Source organism: Agelaius tricolor, unplaced genomic scaffold (assembly GCF_023055355.1).
Source record: "Agelaius tricolor isolate 1412-34295 unplaced genomic scaffold, bAgeTri1.0.p SCAF_20, whole genome shotgun sequence".
NCBI lineage: Eukaryota > Metazoa > Chordata > Aves > Passeriformes > Icteridae > Agelaius > Agelaius tricolor.
The window spans coordinates 11578824-11593322 of NW_027269280.1; the positions used below are offsets into that span (position 1 = coordinate 11578824).

Consider the following 14499-nt stretch of genomic DNA (forward strand, 5'->3'; position numbering starts at 1 on the left):
ATTGGGATCAGAGCTAAATCTGGGCTATCCACAGGGAACTGGCTCCTGCTTTGTACGTCCTGCCTGGTCCAACAAGGGCAGCTCAAAGTCAGCGCTGAGAAATCCGTCACCAGCCTTTGGTCTAGAAATGTATCACTAAAGCTGAAGTGAAAGTGTGGATCCAAGGGACTGTTAATCCCCCTCCACTGCACCGATTCCCAGCCTGTGCTGTCCAATGAATCCTCAGGCAGGAGCAGCTCTCGCTGGGCTGGCAGAGGGCAGCAGGGGTAGAGGGCAGTGCTGGACATGCTGCTTTGCCTTCCCCCAGCTGCCCGTGCGCCCAAAATCCAACTGCTTTAGGGGGAGTGGCAAGTCCAAGGAGAGGATGCTGTTTTGAGCAGACAGAAGGGACTGACATAAGTGAACAACAGGAGCTGGTTTGAAACTCTTGGCACTCGACTCCTGTTCAGCCCACCAGCAGTCAGCAGCCAAGCTGGAGACCCCCAGGGATGCTCCTGACAGAAGTGACAAACCCAGCCAGGCCTTAGAGTGCACTGTTGCTATCCTTGTCATAAAAAATACAAAAATCAAACTTGCCCATTTTTCATTACTGGGAGGTGATGACCCCTTGTATTTCTAGACTTGATTTACACAGTTTTTAATTTATTCTGTTCCTTTACTACTTTGATCTGGATTAGGTGGTTCAGGGGCTCTCATGAGAACTTCTACCTGCTGAATCCATTTCTGATATGTTAGACCATCTCTTCTTTCCCCCTCTTTTTGTGCCCAGTGATACAATTAATCCACTGACCTTGAAGAGAAAGAGCTTTTCTCTTTCCAGGTATCGCAGCTGGTGCTCTGGCTCCGAGGCTGCACTGAGGATGGATACACAGCTCTGGGCTGGAATCCTGCTGAGCACCAGCCTCATGCTCTGCAGGGCACAAAGGAAATGTAATTCATCAGGCTTGGCCTCTGTTGTGTGAGGAAGAGCCATATCCCACAAAGATTGAACACCCCTGCTGTGCCCGACTACCTGGAATAGCTGTGCCTACTCTGCACTTTGGAGAATGAGATCTAAAATTAACAAAGATCATTTCCCTGCAAGAAATAGCACCTTGGCCTGGACACGAGACATCAGCAGGAGTCTGAAACAGAAAGGCTAAAATTAACTCAGGTCTGGGATTCTGCTGAATGCACTAGCACAGGTCTGACCACCACATACAGGGTAAGCAACACCATTGGAAATCTCTGGCCAAAACCATCCCAAACTGCAGGATGTACCCCAGCAGTGACAAAAAGGTTACTAAAAGCACTCAGTAGCAGCTCCTGCCTGTATGAGGCTCAGTGACCCACCCTCACCATCACTAGTGACCATCTGATCGAGGCAGAGGTGGGTGATGGGATGGGAACAGCTCTCTCAGGTGCTGGATTTCTAGCAAGGCTTTGTGCTTTTACAGCAGCAGAAGCCCACAAACCTCCACAGGGTGTTTGTGAGATCAACACCAGCAAATTTAAATGGACAAAAATAAAGACCCATTGGAGAGCAGCCTAGGAACAGAAAGTGTGCACTGTCCCTAACAGGGCAGTAAAGATGTGGGGCTTGCATCCATCAGCTGTGCAGGGCTCACCCCTCCCTCACTGCAGTGCCCTGATTTCAGCCCGTGCTGCAGCCCCATGGCAGCGCTGCATTGGAACAGCTGTGGAAAATGGAGGGGGGTGGAGATGATGTACCTGGAGAAGGACAGGCTGATTTAACACCCCTCCCTGCTGCCAAATGCTCTGTGGGCTCTGCAGTCATCACCCAAAATAGAGGCACAGTCTGTGCCTCCTCCAAGAGACAGTCCCTGCTGGAAATATATCAGGGCATTGCTTGGGACAGTGATTTCCTGCAGGAGCCACCTCGGGAGATGCCAGTACCATGCCCTGCTGTTCCTGCTCCTCTCCCTCTCCCCCAGCATTCAAGCTGCCTGTTGATGCTTGTTACAGCCTGGGAACACAAAACACAGGGCTTGACCTAGCAAGGAATGCAGGCAGGGTTTGGGCAGAAGGGAGGAGAGGTCCTGCATTAACCTCACAAATCCACCACATGTAGCTGTCACCTACTGCTCGAGACACAAGGGGTCCCTTCCTGGCAGAGGTGACAGGCTCCAAGGCAGCCCCTGTGACAGCCTGGGACCAGACACTGCCCCAGAGCCACCTGCACTTGTCAAGCAGAGACACATCCTCCCCATGGAGAACAGCTTGTCCCAGGTAAGCACCTTCTCCTCCCCTGCTTTTGCTGCCAGCTCCCTCCTAAAACGTGAGCTGCTTCAGCCCCAGCTTGCCCAACATAGGCTCCTGTCAGCACCTGAGCAAATCCTGCAAAACCCTGGCTCCAGACACAGCACAACAGCCCCAGAGCTCTACCCTTTGTGCACTGTAACCACAAAGCAACAGCACAGATGGTTTCTTGGCTTTCTGTTCTCCACACTGCCCTGGGATATCCTTGCTGCAGCTTCCAAGCCTCAGCACCTTTGCAGCAGCCCCCTGCAGGCTGCCCCAGCTGTCCCCTCGCAGGTCACACGCAGTCACTGGGTGGCACTGTGCCCCTGCCTGTGCATGCCCAGCTCCAGCCTCCTGTGCTCGGGGGTGCCCGGAGGAACCCCCGGCTGGGCCAAGGCCAAAGGCTCTCTCTCCTTGCCGAAGTGCACCCACGGTGGCACCGGCAGATACCCGGGGACCCCAGGAGCCCACAGGGTTGTGACCCCAACTCCCAGGCTTCCTGCTGCCTCCCTGCCAGGGTCTCTCTCCCCTCACCGTGGTTATATTTTCATTACTGTGGCAAAAGGAGACCAACTGCACCCTTACAATAGGCCCCTCCATAAAACTAATAGGCCAGGCAATTGGGACAGGCCTGTGAAGTACTTTATAGTCTGCATGGAGGAGTTCGTGCCACAGCTCACAGCTGTCCCAGCCCTACATCCCAGGAATCCCAGCCTTATTTCTCCCCCTCATCCCCACTGGCAGCCTGGGAGCAGCCTGAGGATGAGCATGGTGCCCCCACACCTGCTTGTCTCCTGCCACCCAGAGCCTCACCTCATTCCAGCAGCACAAGGCTCTTAGGGGCATCCATAAGAATCAGTTTCCTTTTTCCAGGGCACCATGACACAGTTCTGCCCTGATCCCAGGAGATGTGACACCATCAGCAGTGTCCAGGGTGGGGAGGCTGGACCCAGCACTGGGCCAGGGCAGAGGCCAGGGAGGTCCTTTGTCAATGCTTTCCCATTTGCTTCATTTGCAGTTGAAAGCCAGAGGGGCAGAGAGCCCTTCTGACACTGTGATGGCAAAACCAGCCCAGCTCTGCACAAGATCCTTCCCTCTACACTGACTGACAGCCCATGCCTGTTTGGGAAGCTGGGGTGACACATTTGGTGTGACCCAGACCCCATTTCAAATGGGTGAGGTTTGAGGGACTCAAACCCAGCTTTGCCTTGCTGGGACCTGGCCAGTCTCATTCCTAGAGCAGGGAGCTGGGGCTGCCTGGATGACCCTGGGGACAGCAACGACCAAACAGAGCAGCCACTGCCACCTTCTCTCTTCCTGCTGTGTAAAAACTGCCCGAGAAAAGCCTCCTTTAATCGCTCCCCCTACATTAGACCTTCCAGGGGAAATTAGCACAAATGCAACACCAGTGGCACCAAGGGAACAGACCCTGAATGACTTGGAGGGAGGTTAATTAGTTTGTTAAAATCCTTCTCCCTTTAGTTGCCACCTAAAGCTCCAAGCCTTGACAAACAGTTGGGAAAAAGGGTCTCTGCAGAAAATCAATGCTCTTTAGAGGTAAGTTAAATATCCCCCAAGGAGAATACAGCTAGGAAATAAAGTGGAGAAGAATTTTTCTCCACTATTAGGGTAGAAGATGAATGTTAGATGGGAAAGCAAAATGTTTCCAGGTCACCATAAAAGTCAGAAGGGAGACAAAGAGCCCATTTCTCCCCCTGTGGTTTACTGTCTTCAATCTCTTTGCCTTAGTGTCCCCTGCAAGAGATGCTGAAAAGCTTTAACTGGCTTTTGCAGAACTGAGTGCCAGAGATGTGCCAGGGGTTACTGCCTGTCCCTTCAGAGGGCAATGCCCTCAGCACCAGAGCTGCTGGCACATGAGTGTGCTGGGGTCAGGAAGAAAGCCCCATAGCCCCTTGCAGACAGCTGCCTCTTAGATTAATTTAATAGATGACTGCATTGACCCCAGAGAATTTTGTACAGCTCCCAGCCCACTGTAGCTGCCCTGAGCATGGTGGCACCAGGAACCTGTCACAGAGCTGCTGTGTGCCCATGGTAGCATGTGGCCCTGCCAGTGCTGCTGCTACTTCCACTGCCACTGTAGGGCTGTGGTGGGATGGCCAAAGCACAGTGCTGCAGCTCAGTGACTGCCCCAGGCAGCACTTTGGGACTAAAATTTCCTTGAATATCTGGTTTAAAGTTGGGACTAACTTCATTCAGTCTCCACACCAGAGCTCTCTGCTGCCCTGTGGAGGATAGAAGGGCAGACAGTTCCAGCTCCAGAACCAAGTCTTCTTTAATCTAGGGACCTGATTTCTTTGCTAGACATGATGAGCTGTGTGCCCTGCTTTCTATTCTGTCCACTGATGTTTGTATTTCAAAAGCCACAACATCATCTCGTTCTGCCCAGCTGTCTAAAAAAAACCCAAAACAGACAACATCCTGTATACCGCTGGGACCTCTTTGTCAGAGCCTGTGAACTCATCTGCATCCAGCACCAGGATGGATTGAACAAACTGAAGCAGTATTTTATTGCTGTAGCATAAAACACGGGAATAAACAAGCACCAAAGTGCTACTGATCATTAAAACCAGATGGGAGCCCATTTACTGCCTCCAGCAGTGAGGTGCCACGGCTGCTCTGCTGGGGCCCCCTTGAAATAGGAAACCCAGAGCACCATCTGGGATGTGCTGGATGGCAGTGGCTACAGCAGCCCCTGCAATTCCAGCCTGGAGTTATCTGCTCTGTGCTCCCACCACCACCCCAGGGATGACCAAGGAGCGCCAGAGCTCTGAGTCCTTGCTCCAGGAATGCAGCCCCTGCAAGGCTGTGCCGACAGGAAAATGCCCTGGGAGGGAGAAGCAGCTCATCCAGGGCCAGTCCTATTGTCCAGGGGAGGTGGGATGGGGACAATCACAGGCTGAATTCCCACACACAGACCAGGGACTGGCAACATTTCAGTAGCATTTGTTCAGATGCACATCAGAGAACCATCAAGGGTTCTGGTCATTCCCGTGCAATTCAGCTCCCCATGGTGGATTATCCAAGGCAGCCCAGGTCTGACCCTCTTCCTTACCAACCAGTGGTGTCTGGCACGGAAAGTGAAGTGCTAAGGCTGGGAGAAGCCAGAGGCTATTTCCTCTCCTTCCTAATTAACACACCCACCACAGATAAGTACCCAACAAGAACACTCCCAGTGTGTCTCCTGGAAACTGGCCTGCAGGAATAGCTCCAGCCTGAGCACCCCCAGCTGCAAGCTGAGCTCAACCCCCTCCCCAGACTGAAGCTTTGCACCTTTGTCTCCAAGTCCCGTCTTCCCGTGGCAGGGAGCCCTCTCAGCAGCCAAAACCGGAGCACGGCATGGGGCCAGGGACGGATTCCTGGGCAGCCCAAGAGGAGATGCAAATGGAGCAGGAGAATCTCGAGAAGCAGACACAGACAGATGCTTTTACACTTCAAAGGGAACGGGGCCCTGCGAGGCTTTCAGGAATACGCACAAATCGATAGACTCCTTTCAAACACCGAGCACATTTGCTCAAGTGTGAGGCAATTATTCCCTGAGGATGGAGGCAGGACAAGGCCATTAACAGCCATACGGGCAGGACGGCAACATGCGGTAGCTCCAGCCCAGCCTGGGGGGCAGAACGCCGCTCTCCTGGCCGAAGTTTCTCATGCAGGATTTACAAAATGCCCTCGTGTCCCCAGGGGCTCTACAGGGAGCACATCAGTGTCACTCAGCCTATGTCAGTGCAATGCTCAGCACATCCTTTGGGTGAACAGCGGGTTTGATCACATCCCCTCCACTGCTCTAGTTCACTGCCTTTATCCCTGGAGGGCTGACTTGAGCTTACTGAAGCAATTCCCATTTCCCCCTCACCGAATGCTGCTGGGCAGAGCCTGAGCTGCTCTGGAGAGCTCTGTCTCCACTGAGCTCCTTCTAGATGGCGAAGCAGAGCCCAAAGCAGATGGTGGGGGAGCAGAGGGCTGGCTGCTCAGCACAGGGACAGACCCCGCGGTGTGACAGGAATCACGCCTGACTCATCCCCGTCTACCCCGCACCAGCTCTCGCCGCAGATCACCCTTAATGCCCCATCTCCCGGCAAGGACTCACAGTTACAGAGACCACAGGTGCCCCGGCATTGCGACCCCGCAGATGGGAGCTGGAGTGACAGTGCCAGCACACAGGAAGTCTCTCCTGTGAACAGCTGCTGTTTTACATGTACAGTCATACTTGTACAACGAGAGGCAGATATACTGAAAGTGAGCAGTGCTTTATGCCTGGTGCATGACTGATGGGAGTGCCCATCCTGTATCACTGGCTGCCCACTCTGCTTTATGAAGGCACATAATTTACCCTCTTCAGTAAAAATAGAGGAGGAGGAAATAAAAATCTCAGCATGTCCCCAAAGAACTGTAGGAGATTAAAATTAAATCTATCCATTACACTCACCAAGCAGGGCGCTGTCTGGGCAGGAACACTGTAGCTGTACACCTGCATGTTCAAAGAAAAGAAATTGAGTATTAGAGAAGTGTCAGAGGCAATCCAGCACCCCACAGCAAAGTGCTTCAGGTCATAAAACAAACTCGCACGACTTGGAAAAACAAAAAAGGAATAACACTAAACTAAGCTGAACAGCAACACTGCTCAGCACAGCTGCAGCACCTCTTCTCAACCCTGCATCAAAGGTTTGTTTCACCCTCGGTTAAAATTTTGTCTGACACTTCTGCTCAGGCCCAGGTTTTTTGGGTTTGTTCTGGGACGTGCGTGTCGTGTGCTGTGGGGAAGAAACACCTTTCCTACTCCCTTCACTGTGTCCTGTAAGCCTCTGCCTGTGTTCCTCCTGTTGTAATGTGCAGAAAGCACATTTAGCTCTCACTCACTACAGCTCTGCAAGGCAGGACAGTACAAAGCAGCTTACCTGGAGGAGCAGGGGGCCAGGCCAGCAGCAGAGGGCTGGGAACAGAGCCCGGAGGCAGGACAGGCCTCCCTCACAGCCACTGCACTGCAGCAAGGCCGTGGCTCTGAGAGCGCCTGTGCCCAGAGCAGCTGAGGGACACCGAACAGCCCATCCCCACCAGGATCCAGAGAGGTGCCTCCATTCCCCAGCCGGCCCTGCACAGTTTTATCCCTCTCTCTTTGCTCCTGGCACTCAGTGGGTACCTGGAGGCCAAGGGCAGGCAGGTACAGGAAGCTGCATGGTGGGCAGCTCTGGCAGCAGGGACGAGGCCTGGAGCCGCTCGGCCGCCCACAGCAGGTGACCAGCACTGCTTGCTGCTCCAGCCAAATGCTGCCTCCCCCCTGCTAAGAGGCTCCACATGGATCCCACCCTAGGGCTTGGGAATTAAGTGGATTTTAAGCTCTGCAATAAAAACCCATTTGACTTGAAAGAATGTTGTTATTCCTGGGAGGGGGTTTGCGCTGCTTGCTTGGATGCCTTAAAGTGAGCCGGCACTTGGGCTGCCCAAGGAAATGTGGTCGCAGTCCCCTGGGAGGCTCAGACAGCCCATCCCGGTAGTGGGGTCAGCCCAAAGCCAGCCAGGAGTCCTGCCCGGCCTGGCTGCCCAGCACCAGGTGTTCCAGGAGCCCCAGCCCAGCATGGAAATGCTGCTCCCCCGTTCTCCTCACGCCTATCTGCAGACCCGGAGCCTCCTTGGCCCGCTCGGAGCCCCTCGGGCCGCGCAGGCCCGGCCCTGCCCTGCCCCACACGCGTGAGGGCTCGGCCCCGCTCCAGGCGCCGGCCCCGGGGCGGAGCTCGGCCGGTGGCACCGTCCCAGACCTTGGTTCGCACTAACCCCGCACACCCTTGTCCCTGCAGCACCTGGACATTAGAAAAGCTCTTAGTGAAACCAGCTGGAAGTTGTTTCTGCAGAGCCAGCGCAGGTCCAAGTGCAGAGGGCACAGCTCGCCGTGTCCCCGCAGGGCTGTGGGCAGAGCTGGGAGCTCACTGTGCCGCAGGGAAACTGCCAAGCCTGCAGCTGCCTGGGCAAGAACCGCAGCATCGACAAGAAAGCATTTTTCTGCCATTCCCATCTGCACTGAAGCAGTGTCAGACAAGGCTTAAGGCTGCAAAAACCAGTAGGAGAAACCAAAATAAATCAAGATCTTGATTTTCCCATAGGAAATTTACCTAGATCCCATTTATAGTCCATTTGCCCTCCTCCTTATGTAACTTCTCTGCAGGAGAGGAGCAGAAAACACAGAGAAAATAAACAATTTGCTGCAAAGAATTGGTGCAAGAGCCTGACTCACATCTAGCAGTGTGAGCAGATAACCTGAGGCTCACTGAACACACTGTGGAGAACAATGAATGCTGAAATCAACAGCGTGTCATGCATGTACAAACTGGCCCCAGGTAACATGACTAAAGCATAGCACGTTGTGCTTGAGAAAGATGCACAAAACCTACACTTTTGAGTTTATTTTATTAGTCTTAATGGCCTGACTTCCACATGTCTCATTTCCTTTTATTGAAGCTGTCAGAGGCATTACATTATCTCACATGCGTGCAAAACCAGCATTTCAATCGAGCTCATACAGGTTTGAAATGCCACAGCTGAAGAAAACAAGGCAGTGGGAGCTGCAGAGGGAGGGGGCGGGAGCAGAGTCCAGAGCACACCTACAGGCAAAATCTCCCAAGGCTTCCCGAAGAAGCCGAGCGCAGTCTCTAATCAGAGAGAAAGGATAGGTACTTGTGCACGCCGGATGATTCACTGGAGAAGGGCGAGCAGTCCTGCTGCAGCAGAAGGCTGATGAGTAATTGATGGCTCGTCCTAGGCACAAAGCCGAGTCTTTTACCCCAGCGCAGAGCCGTCTGCCAAACCAGCTCTACCGACAGGCCCAGGGGGCAGCAGCACCTGCACTGCTACTGCAAAGGTTGGAAAGAAACGGCATTGCACTCGTATTTTCACAGGAATTCCCCAGTGCTGCCCAGCTGGCCTCAGTTACTCATGCTCACTGCAGCTTTTCATCCTCATTAGCGCTCCGTGACAGGGAAACACATCCCAGCTACAAAGATAAAGAAACAGATCCAGCCAGGTAGCCTGGGGGGGATGCATTCTCTCTCTCTCTCTCTCTTGTGGGCATGCTGCTGGCAGCGATCCCATGCACAAAGTACCCCCTCGGGTCCCTGCACATGGTGCTCAAGGCACTCGCTCACCTCCCCGGCCATTCTGCTCCTCTCATTTCCAAGATGTGAAGGACAGTAGGAAAATTAACTACTAATGGCCAGAGACAGCCTTTTACAGCTGACCTGCCTTCACACAGCTGGCATTTGGACAGCAGGAAATCACGATATTTTGGCATTAACAAAGGCCTGCTCCACGTTTTGTTTCCCCAGCCAGACTTCTTTTTAAGTGAGTTGCTCACATCCACATGTGTGTCATGCACAGCAGGTACAAATCACTTCTGGCCAGGGTGCCATCAGAGAGGAGGCTCATAGGGCATTATGTACATGTACTGTGGCAAAGTCTGACCTTTATTTCAATGCTGCACATCCTCAAATCCTGGGAAGCCCAGGAGAAGTATCCAGCTGCTCTGTACATATCATAATTGTAGTACAAAAGCAGTTTGCAATATACAATTTAAATAAGAAAACAGTCATTGTAGCTGAGCCCACAAATTTACAGGGCTACTTTTCACAGTAATTTTAACAATAACAACATGGCTCAACATCCCTATGCTATGCAGATGCAGAGTGAGGAGATGGTGCCCCTAAAACCTGGTGCACAGCCTTTTCCAGTGTCCCTGCACAGGGGTCCTGAGGCACAAACTGCACAGGTCTGCTCAGAGATAACATCTTGCTACACACACACACTCTCACACAGAAAACCATCTGGCACACAGGCTAAATGACACACCTCAGTGCCACACAGCAGCTATTAGTGTGACACGAAAACATTCCCTAAATAACACCTAGGAGCATGTCTATCCTCCCTGAGAAGCAATGAGTCTGTGTCACCAAGTCCCCAGTGCCATCTGCACGTGGGCAAACAGGGAGGTCTCCCCCTTCTAAGAGGAAGATGAGAAGAATCCCTGCTTGCATGGCAGTGCACAGGCTGCTCCTGCCCAGGATGGGACCACAGAGGAGGGAGGTGGAACCACTCTGATAACTAAACATGGACAGATCCCTGGAGACTCCCAAACAGGTGAGATAACTTCACACACTCACAGAGCAGTGCAGGAACCACAGCTATAAATTATATTCTCCAGGGGTGGTAGGGAGAGGGAGAAGGAGTAAGTTCACAGTGGAAAATTTCCTTTCCCTCTACAGGAAGAATCTGTAGTGACACAGAGCACTGTTGTTCATGGCCCTGCTTCTGACAACCTTGGAAAGCCCCAGAGGAGCCCCCCACATTCCATGAACCACATCCCTCCACCTCCACAGAATGAAGAGTGTTTCACTGACCTCCAATCTAGGGCTGGCAGAGGAGGGATGGACACGGGGACAGGAAGACACCACACACAGCCTTTGCTGCTACTTCTCCTGCATGGAACAAACTCTCCCCTGCCTGCAGACTCTGCAAACTCTGCCCCTGCTGTGCTCCAGACACACCTTGCTGTGCATTTTACTCTCACCTGCTGCTGGAAGAAAGGCAAGACTCTAGCTTTACTTTGACTACACTGACTGAGGAAGCTGCTCAGAGTTCACCAGGATTGCTTGCTTTGCTCGCCTTTGCAATATTTTCTACACGTGGATAGCTTACTGGAAGTCCTCAGCCCCCATCTCCTTGCACCAAGTCCCAGGAGGAAGGGATGTTGGAAGCTGCCAAATGTGAGGTGCCAACACTGACTGCGAGTTTAGCAGCTCTTTAAATTCTGTTCTTGCAGACCTGTGGTTTCCTGCTCCTGCTGGGAAGAAAACCACAGCACAACACATTGAGCCTGATCCACAATGACATGGCTGGGGCAGCCACCAGTTCAACCACTGCTTGTGAAATATGGTGAGGGTTGTTGTGCAAGGAGACAAGGAAGTGAAGGTGTCCCACTCTACTGCTTGCAGCAATACCTCTGCCTAGTGTAGGCAAAGCTTCACAAGTCCAACAGTAAATTCAATCTCATTTAAAATTTTCTTTCAGTCTTTTCACTGGGAAGGATCCTCCTCATTCACCAGCAGGCGTAGGGGAACAGAGGGTACTGGCTCCACTCTGCCATGGTGCCATGGGCATGTCCTGGAGTTCCTTGTGTGTTGTACTCCGTGGAGAAGGCCGAGTAGCTCATTGCCCTGTACTGGCTGTGGGAAGGCACCACCCACTGCCCCAGGCCCTGCTCGGTGCCATAGGGACTGTACATGGGCGCCCGGGCCCCAGCTTTCCCCACAGAGTCCAGAGCCATGTTCACCACTCCTGTGTAGTCCTGGGGAGGAGGCAGAGGTGGGGGCAGTGGGGGCAGGTTGGTGAAGCCCTCTGGGAGCTGTTTGGAGTCGTGCTCGGGCACCATGGCAAGATCCAAGGCGTGGCACCTTGCGCGGAAATCGTTCAAGGTGGCAGCGTCGCGGCTGGGGAGCTGCTGGCTGTCCCCAGCTTCGTGGAACCTGGGCCCAAGGGCAGAGAGAAGAGCAAGTCAGACCTACCAGAGTGGAAAACCATGGAAAATCCACAAAGATCCCCTGGGGAAAAGCAGGGCAAGCTCTTCCCCTTGCCTACTTCTTTATCTCACTGTTACTGTGGATTTTAGCCCAAGCCTCACTGTCACACTCACAGAAAAATGAAATGCCAGAGAAGGTGAGTCCAGACTAACTTAGTTCAGGCTAAGTTCTAGTCTGGACTCACTCACACCCAATTTTGCAATGAGGAAGGAAAATGGAGTCTTGTAACTCCTCCAGCATTTCCTCCAAAGGACAAGCAAGCTCTGTAGTACTCAGAGCTGGCTGGGAGAGCATTTTGGGACAGGGAAATAAGAATATTACAAAGACATGAGCATGCCCAGAACCAGTGGGTTTGAACTAGAAGAGAAAGGCTACCTACCCTTGGACCTATGTCCATGCTAATCTACCATCTCTCAGCCACATGTGCTCTCCAACAGAAAGGCATCCCCCTCCTATTACCAGCAGGCTGTTTTCCTTAGGGAATGCCCAGCAGAAGAAGAGGAATCCCATCAGTTGAAGCATGGCATTGGAGCAGGAGGCAGCACTCACCGATATGTGTGGTAGGATGGTGTTGGCACCTGCTGCTCTCTGGCCAGAGCCTCCCTCTGCTCAGCAGGCACTGGTGAGGCTGCAGGGAAGGCCTGGCTGCTGTTCTGCTCTGAGCCCCAGAAGGGATAGCCACTGCTCACCACCACGGGGTTACTCTCTTCCTTCACGTCCACGTTCTCGTCCTTCTCAAAATCTGACTCAAAGCAGGGAAAAGAAAGAACGGGAAAGAATGAGAAAGGGGAAGAGGGAGGCAAAGCTCACAATGGTCTGTTGGCAGTTGCAGTAATCACAGGATGGTGGAAGGAAACACACAAGCACCTCCTGTAGCCCTTCTGCCTTAAGGGAATAGCCCCTTCCAGCTCCTCTCTGCCCACATACTGGGGTGGTCAGTCCTGCCTGCCCTCTCCTTGGCTGTGCTACTGCAAGCAGCACCATGAGCTGGAGCAAGGAATGATTTAGCTTAAAAAACTTCCTGAATATCATTCTCTGGGTTTGTTGTGATCAATTATATTGATAATTTACCACGTTCCTCAGCAGCAGGCTCCTTTTCCTCAGGCAGCTTCCTCTTCTGGCTCTTGGCTGGACTGGGCTTCTGGCATTTGGCTCGTCCTTCCCTGGAAAGAAACAAGACATGGGGGTAGCTTGGATGTAAGCTTTTTGTCTAAATATATAGGCAGGGATGCTATAGGAGGAGAAAGAAAATACAGAGCATTTTTAAAGTTTAAGTAAAAAAGAGTCAGTTTTGGCCTTTTTTCATCAGGAATTTTTTTTTGAGGAGATTTTTTTTCAGGCATAAAATAACACAAAACAAAATCTCAGATATTTTTGTAACATTTTCTGCTTGGGAAAAAAATCTCCATTTTTTTCCTTCTCTATTGCCAGTCTGGGGTTGCAATTTAAGCTGTTTTTTTCAACTCATCCACTGGCTGCCCTCAGACCAAGCAGAAGATCTCACTGGTATTGGATCCATCTTCCCTCTTGCAGACAAAATCTCCCCCTGGAAGAGACACTTTTCCACCCACAGGAAAAGGAGACAAGGGAGCCTCCAAATGTCAGAATCAAGCTGATCTCCAAGAGACCAAATGGTCTGCTGTGGACTCCTGTTATCACTGCTATTCACATGTCAGACTCCAGTCTAGCTCCAATGTGCAAGAGAGTGCAGGTCTCAAATTTGTCACACCTCCCACATTTCTGTAGGAATTGTCACCTCCCACTCCCCAAGTCTCTTGAGAAGAGGCTGCACAGAGGGACATCACTCCCAGATAGAGGGAAATGCAGTGTGCACAATGCAGCAGGCTCAGCAGAGCTGGCTGGTAGAGTTTTGTTCAAAGACCTTGGGTAAAATTCACAAGTGAACTCCAGCTAGAGACAAATTGAAATGAAAAGACAGTTTACCTTCGAGTGTTCTTCCCATGTTCACGGAAACCTTTAGCAAATGGATTGTTGTCAATCTTGAGCTTTGTAATCTTTAAATGAAAAGAACAAGACTCAGCATCACAGTGACTGTTCCAAGACTTTCACCTTTGTCCCAAGATATTTATCACAAGAGATAAACTCTGTGAGGGTTTTGGACATGGCCTTGCCACAGCATCTCAGCTCTCCCAGCAGCTCCCATCATGGATCAGGAGCTGACCCACAGAGAGAAGTGACCCTGCCAGGGTCAGCAGGGATTTGGGTGGGATTCATCTGACTAGAGAAATATGCAGGGTGAGGATCTGTATCTGGACCTGCAGCCATACTTTTTACTGCATTTGGAGTTCTGTGTCACTGACAGTGCACTCAGGACCATCACAGTGCATGACTCATCACAGAGGAGATGTTTTCCCCAGGAACCACAATGTGCCTGTTTCATCCCACTGTTCACCACAGGTGCCCAGGATGAGCAGACAGAAAGGAGCCAGCTCCTCTACAGGAATTTTACAGACAGCATTTCACAGCATGACCAGAAGCAGAGCCTGCACACCATACCTGCTCGTTCTGGTAGGCAGTGACAGAGGTGAAGACAGTCTCAGGGAAGCTGAACACCTGGAAGATGCTCCAGCGGACACTGAAGAGGTCGTCGGCCTGCACGATGTGGAAGCGCGGCTTGTAGCGGTGCATGGAGTGCAGGATGATCTGGGACACACAA

General features: G+C 52.1%; 2 protein-coding genes across 2 annotated transcripts in view; one reads left to right on the forward strand and one right to left on the reverse strand.

Annotated features, from left to right (window-relative positions):
• KLHL22 (kelch like family member 22) overlaps positions 1 to 14499 on the forward strand; it is a 303656-nt gene that overhangs the window by 44549 nt on the left and 244608 nt on the right. The gene's annotated exons all lie outside the window — the stretch shown is intronic.
• LOC139598808 (T-box-containing protein TBX6L) overlaps positions 8645 to 14499 on the reverse strand; it is a 32740-nt gene continuing 26885 nt past the window's right edge. The window contains exons 9-13 of the mRNA XM_071445628.1: positions 14340 to 14486; positions 13767 to 13837; positions 12894 to 12985; positions 12372 to 12564; positions 8645 to 11768 (exon numbers count right to left, since the gene is read on the reverse strand). Coding sequence (XP_071301729.1) covers positions 11342 to 11768; positions 12372 to 12564; positions 12894 to 12985; positions 13767 to 13837; positions 14340 to 14486 — 930 coding nt within the window. The 3' untranslated portion in view covers positions 8645 to 11341. The remainder of the gene's footprint in view (positions 11769 to 12371; positions 12565 to 12893; positions 12986 to 13766; positions 13838 to 14339; positions 14487 to 14499) is intronic.